This window comes from Anneissia japonica, unplaced genomic scaffold (assembly GCF_011630105.1).
Source record: "Anneissia japonica isolate Jap-2015-1 unplaced genomic scaffold, ASM1163010v1 scaffold284991_len216595_cov187, whole genome shotgun sequence".
Taxonomy (NCBI): Eukaryota; Metazoa; Echinodermata; class Crinoidea; order Comatulida; family Comatulidae; genus Anneissia; species Anneissia japonica.
Window position 1 is genome coordinate 184,936 of NW_022758676.1, and position 7,327 is coordinate 192,262.

At 34.1% G+C, this 7,327-nt stretch overlaps 1 protein-coding gene across 1 annotated transcript in view; it reads right to left on the reverse strand.

Annotated features, from left to right (window-relative positions):
- The window catches only part of LOC117125312 (ATP-dependent RNA helicase DDX54-like), a 26,619-nt gene that overhangs the window by 18,213 nt on the left and 1,079 nt on the right, over nucleotides 1–7,327 (reverse strand). Inside the window, exons 2-5 of the mRNA XM_033271779.1 lie at nucleotides 2,735–2,846; nucleotides 2,525–2,595; nucleotides 1,535–1,723; nucleotides 620–807 (exon numbers count right to left, since the gene is read on the reverse strand). Coding sequence (XP_033127670.1) covers nucleotides 620–807; nucleotides 1,535–1,723; nucleotides 2,525–2,595; nucleotides 2,735–2,846 — 560 coding nt within the window. The remainder of the gene's footprint in view (nucleotides 1–619; nucleotides 808–1,534; nucleotides 1,724–2,524; nucleotides 2,596–2,734; nucleotides 2,847–7,327) is intronic.

Below are 7,327 nucleotides of genomic sequence, written 5' to 3' on the forward strand. Positions count from 1 at the left end.
GCAACTAGGCTTCAATTGCAAAATTGACAGAAATTTTTAACAGAATTTAACAATAAGCAATCAGGTTTTGAGTACACTACAGGAAATAGGATCATTATATGAATTTTGTTAATATAGTATAGTGTAAATAGGTAGGGAGTGTGTGAATCAGATCTTCTGCGAGAATACATACAATGTAAAAAGAAATAATTGACGCCATTGAAGAATACAAAGAATTTCATACACACTGTACATGTATCAAAAATCAACAATTGGTTGGTACTTAAATATTATATATTAAATAATTTTATTACACATTGTTAAATATCTTTTAAGATTAGATATAAGAAAAAAAATCATATTGAATAAAACATTGAGTATATGGATACAAATACTGTATTTGGGTAATCTCCATTATTTTACAGCTAATTAAACTACCTACTCTATGAGATGTGTAACTAATACTTTTTCAAGAACATCATACCTTGTTACTGACATGTCACAGCTTCATCACATAGCCGACAAATGATATCACAACTTCTTCAAATACCTGTTCCAAGACAACTGAAGTCAACCCTTCTTCACATACATTCCATCATATTTAAAAACTTAGTATAAGTAGTAAAAAAAACAAGCTTACCTATCAGCCTCATCAAACACGACATACTGCACTGACTTTAACTTCAGATCCATTTCCATGACAATATGCAGCAGTCGGCCAGGTGTTGCGATGATGATGTCGGGATTCTCGTGTAGAGCAGCAAATTGTTCCTCCATGCTGTCGCCACCTAGAATAACTTCAGCACGCAGATCTGTAAAACGCCCTAACTGAAAAGCCAAATAATATTTGAGGTAATTTTTGACAGATATTACAGCTTTATAAAGAATGTCTAAAAGTCAGACTACGAAGAAAACAATTTTTGATAGAGGCAAAAATAACTATTCTAAAGTACTGAAGGGGTGTGTAAAGAAATAATGTGTGACCAAGTTATAACAGGATGTGCTTTATATTATGTATGAAGTGTTGTATAATTTGCCAAATATTATGTATTAACTATTAGACCATAAGGTCTACATCTAGTGTTGAATCCAAACCCCAAGTAGCAGTGGGTACTGCAATGCCATTTCTAGACACTAAGTGTAAGCTCGGTGGTTTAGTGGTTGTGACAGCAGGCTACTTACCTGAAGGTTGTGGGTTCGATTCCCACACAAATCATTTGCGAGGCTTTTTTCGCAAGTACTTGAGAATGTACTGAGTATTCAGTATAATAACATGTTAGGTAGGTCAAAATGTTACATCTATGGAATTTCCTGATGCAAATAACATGTAAATTACATGTATTATAATAATTAGCACTACTTAGGTCTAATTTTATCATCCAAAGAATAATTCAAATCTCATGATCATTGTAATATGTATCATTCTTAAGCAGGGAACTCAATGCGTCGGAGACCACAAAGCAACAGGCCTGATGGATCATATTAAAAAATGTGTTGTTGTCAAGTGTTGTTTTTGTTGATCAAAGGTCAGCCATCTGTACCCATGTCACTATACCTCTTTGGTAAACTTAAGGGTCTGGAGTGCCAACTCTCGTGTGGGTGATAAAATCAAGGTTCTTGCACCGGATTGCGCTGACCGTTGTTGCAGCTTTTCGAACATCGGGATGAGGAAAGCAGCTGTCTTGCCACTTCCTGTCCTTGCCATGGCAACGACATCCTTGCCTTCCATAATTTCTGGGATACTCTGAATAGGGAGTGTAAAAGATAAAATATTCTTTTTGGGTTAAGTGCAAAAAATAATGGTGGACATTTGGTAAAATAAAACTAGACAAATTCAAAAATCAAACAAAATTAATATATATACTATAATCATCAACGGAGATAGAATTTGCATGATTAGTTACCCCAAAATGCATGGAATTGGAAGGTGAGCTTTACACCACCAAGCGACGGCCATGATTCAATATAATCACACGTCTATATTCTTGGGATCTTCTATTGCCATCAATTAAAGATACAATTGCAGCTAAAAGCTGAATTACGGTAGAGTATTCTTATGACAATATAAAATACAATGTATTTCAAATGTATTGAAGCATTGGTTTAATTCTTGTACATTTTTTTCTGTTACGTGTGTAGCTCCAAATAAATTACATGTTATTATCAGTAGTTACATTGTTTTCTTATTGGCTAGTCTACATAATTGCTAGTCACAGTATCTTAAGTTTTCAAGTAGGAGACTGATCATTAACCAATTATTAGAGAATTTGCCAGTTCAGTGTTACTTATTTATTCCAGCCTAAATTTATATTATCTGATTTTATTGAATTAATCATTTATATGATGCGAGGTGTGTCATTCCCTACCTGGTTTTATGGAGAATTTTGAATAATATAAAAAGTAGAGATTTTGCTTCAAACTCAAAGATAACCAAAGTTCCTCAGAATCAGAATATTGTAAGCCCACCTACAACAGAAAGATATTTTCACCACACAGACAATTTTGTGATTAAAATGATAATTATCAAAATCAACTGGTACATTACCTTGCGTTGGATGGGTGTTGGGATCTTATATCCCTTACGAATGATACCCTTGAAGACAGCATGACTCAAACCTAAGAATAAAAGAAGATTTATCAGTGAGAAGTGGAAGAGTGGCTAAATGTTTATGTAAGTACTTCTAGGTTGCATCACCCAAAGAGGTTCCATCTGAAAAGGGGTAAAATGTTGTTGATGATAATAAGTACTACTTACCCATTGATTGAAACCCTCCAGATTTCTTCTTTTTGTTTTGAATTTTTACCATCTTACGGGTGTCCAGTTCATCTTCTAGCGATGGAAAGGAATCTGGCAAGAACTCTGCCACCTAAAAAAACCCAGCAAATCTATATCATTAGGTTCATTAACACCTATGCCTGCCCAAAAAAATCACGCTCCAGTAGTTTAAAATCACCTATCTCCTTATTTTGCAAGCTAAACAGTTGCGCCCCTCACTTAATCATCGAGACACCCCTTCACCTTCGTGCTCCCAATCAGTGTGCCCCTCCATCAACTCCCAATTTTCAAGACTCCTAGATACGGCACTGAGAGCAATACTAAAGTAAGGCCATGTAAAATAAAATAATTGGTTTAGCATTCTCTCCCTACCGTCAGAGAGGTTACCGACTCAATTTTTTTTTTTTTTTACAAAACACTCACAAACTCAATTTAATAGAGGTTTGTTTACTACCCGTCCGCACACTAGCCAGATAACTTGCAGTTCTATGCTCTACTGTTGTTCTATGAGATAATTGCATTATGACTGTTATTTTAGGGAAATGTAAAAGAAAAACATCTCCCTTGTTATTCATACATAAAGTTTCTGCTTCCTATAGATGAATTATATAATTTTTTGTATGCAATTTTGGTCTCTGTTGCTGCTTTCTTCTTCTACTTTTTTTTTGCTGTTTTTTCTTGCGACACTCTTTTTTCATGTTCGACAACGTGAGAAAAAAATAAAAAACCCTTCCTACATATAAATTGATAACATAAGGATGCTAACTAATTTTTTTTATTTTACAAGGCCCTAAGTATATTAATTGCGTGGATGATACATTCAAATCTAGCTAAAATTTGCGAGGAAAGTTTACCTTTACCTTCACTTTTTTTATATATTAATATTAGATCCAATCTTAATTTTCGGCAAAGCAAAGGCTTAAGTCTGCATGAAAATTGGTCCTTATTTTCTCAAATGCTTCCAATTCTACAGTAGGCCAAAGTTTTGCACGGAGACCATGGACAACATTCCCCTCTCCTCTCTAATCACGTCCTACTAGGCCTCTAGGCGGCGCTAATGCACTTTCGCACTAACTTTTAATTCTCAATTTTTTTACCTCAGTGTTCTTCCCACAGTCACAACATATAATTATATCTCATGATTACATGATTCAACAACTCACAAAGTACATTTTTCAACCAAAACTGCCTTTATAATACAGTTTTTTGTGCTTCCATAGCACGACGAACTACTGCCATTTTGATCAGCAAAATTGCCAGAAAGTGTGTTTCATTTGTAATTTTGAAACTATTTGTTTTGGCTGGAAAATATAACATGACATACGCAAAAGTTCCCTTTCCTTTTTATCTCGATAACATCCCAGGTGAAAATATAATGAGCACTTTCTTTTTTTATCTAAATTAACATCCTGATGTGAAAATGTGCGCTCTCCTTTATATCTCGATAAAATGACATGCGAAAAATGTGCACTTCCTTTTTTATCTCCATAACATCCTATGTGAAAATGCACTCTTCTTTTTATCTCTAATATTTATGATTGCCTAATTTTCCCAAGTGCATAAACGGTCTTGCGCCTTTAATCGGTATTTTTTGTTTTTTTCGGGAGGGCATAAAAATAGATAATAATTTGTAAACTCTTGGACATCGTGTATGTTTTTTTAAGTAAGAGAAATTTAAATATTTTCAGAAAAGAACCAATGACAGCAAATTATTCATTAAACCTACATCATACATCAGTGATAAACTTGAGTGTAAATGAAAAACACACAACAGATATGCTCATATCCTAAAATTAACATGGCTCAAGCAGCACCTACACATTTTTTAGACCAAAACAAGTTTGAATCAATCACCCTCATACAAATTGGGCTGAGATTCAGGCAAGATAGAAATACTTTGATAGACTGGTGTCGAAGGTATGGCTTGTTGGCAACAAATATGGACTGCCTGAGATGCAATGTTCAGTGTAAAGAAAAGGCATATGGCCGGTCAGTGGATCTGACAACCTGGAGGTGCCCCAACCAGGGATGACACAAAACAATTAATATCTGAAAAGGAAGCTTTTTTGCCAAGAGTCACCTCGAACTGTGGCAGATTTTGGAGCTGACATACATGTGGTCGACGAGTTGTGGAAGAACAACAGGACCATCACAAAAAAACATTAAAAAGTATTACTTGAGATTGGATCTGATCATAGTCGTGGATTGGATGCAATTCTGCAGAGACGTTGCAGTGATGTATCTAATAAACCACCCACAACACCTTGGTGGCCCAGGAATTCTTGTTGAGAGAGATGAATCGGTATTTGCCCAAAAGTAAAAACCATGCTGGACGTTTAGTTCCTAAACTATGGATATTTGGCACATATCAACCCGATACTAAACGTGGACTGTTGGTGCTAGTGCCACAAAGAGACGCGGCGACATTGATACCAATAATTACACAATAGGTCCGTCCCGGATCAATAATCTGGTCGGACATGTGGGCAGCGTACGGGCAACTACAAAACCATGGGTACGTGCATGGGACAGTAAACCATACAAGCTACTTTGTGAATCCCCAGACTGGAGTTACTACCAATCTTGTGGAATCCATCTGGAAGAGGGCAAAAAGTAAAACGAAAGCAATGCATGGCCCAACAAACAGGAACATAATTGCAGATTACCTCGCTGAATGTATGTGGTATCAGTGCTTCAACGACGCACCGTTTTTCAATTTTTGGACCCAGATCTCCACAGACCTCTATCCATTGTAAGAACTTTATCTTTACGCAAACATTGAAATTTTAGACTCATCTTTTATCATAATTCTATTGTTGCTGTTGTTGTTGCTTTACTGTAATTACTATAATATATTTTATAAAATGTTACATTTTTTCGATACTTTTATAATTTAAGGATACAATGCATGTAACCCGCAAGTCTCATATGAAAAACTGCCTTTAAACTATAAGTTTGATTAAATTGTGATTGTATACTGACGTTTCGCCAGTGTTTATTTAAATGCACAATTTTATGCAAATAAAAGTTATGGAACCTTACTTGTTGGTGTTCGTATGTCATTGCAGTTGTGTTATTAGGTATTATGTGGCAGTGTTTGATTATTACGTGGGTTCTCGTGAAATTTACAGGCCTACAATTACAAACATAAATCAGTAATGCTCCAAATACAGATACAAATATTTAATGGCATATTGCAGCAAAAAAACTACTAGAAAAAGCAGTTTGATGAACATCAATTAGAAAAGCTGAATGTTAAACAATTGCTCCTGAAAAATAAAAGATTGTATGTATGATTTTGTTGTCGGATGTTTCATAGTGTAAAAACTAACCCGAATTATAACATAGGTATGTTAGAAGAGTGACGTCACGCACTGTTATCGTTGTCGCGACACCGATGCTGATTGTTTTGGTTCTCCATAAAATCGTATTAAATCGTTTATTGGTTGCATTCGCTAACCTTTGAACTTATTTACAAAGTAAACAGGTCAAAGTTTACTTGCGCTTTTTAAAAATATTTTTTTCATTGATCGGTCACGAAGTTACAGTATACGGAAGTTTTTCTTTGAAATAAAGCATCATTTACACCTATTTTGTAAGCACTGTAAATTATAAAAACCATCCTGTAATTTTAAGAATTATATATTTAATATCTATGCCAAGTATGAATTAGATCTGATGCTTCTCAACAATTTTTTTGATATTCTCAAATCTTACGACTCTCGAGTCCGATGCATAAAAATGTTCGCTGATCGAAAGATGTGTACATTGGAGGATGATTCAAACGGCATATTTGTTATTAAATTTACACATAAAATCTGTATTACTGATGAATATGTAAAATATAATCATTGCTGTATTATAAATAAAATATTTTTAAAGATTTCGATTTATTATAATGATGTTTTGCGATTAATTTACCCGCGTATAATTGTGAATTACCGTCACGAAATTGCATATGGCATCTTATTAGGCAATTCTGGCCTGTAATTGGTCTGTATAGATCACGTGACATTGAATTTGAAATTTGATTGGATGATATGTGTTGACAGGAATATAGAGCACAAACATCCTGGTGTTGCATAGGCCTACATTAATAGTTTTTAAACTATTAAAAATAATAATACCCCTGTAGTAATAATAAATTAGTCAAATAATGCATGTATAGAGTTTATTAATTTAGTAGAAATTATTAGATTAAAGCAATAAACAGTACCTAATTAATTTTTAATTTTTTTTTCAAAGTATGCACAATGAGAATTAATTGACAAATTAGTAAAAAGGTCACAAACTTTGTATAATGCCTGTAGCCAAATTTTCGCCATAATTAAATATTTTAAAAAATCATTAAAAATCAACCATACAACCAAATTAAATTTTGTAAACGTTTTTAATGTTATAACACTTGGTAGATTTTGTGATCAGTATTGTGGACATCTAATCAAATACGCCTTTTTCACGAATCGGTAGACATCTTGAAGTGATGACAAACATTGCGAATCAGCGGTGCGTAACCAACAGAAATAAGATAAGCTTTTGGGCTGATTTTCTGACATCATGTTATTTAAAAAA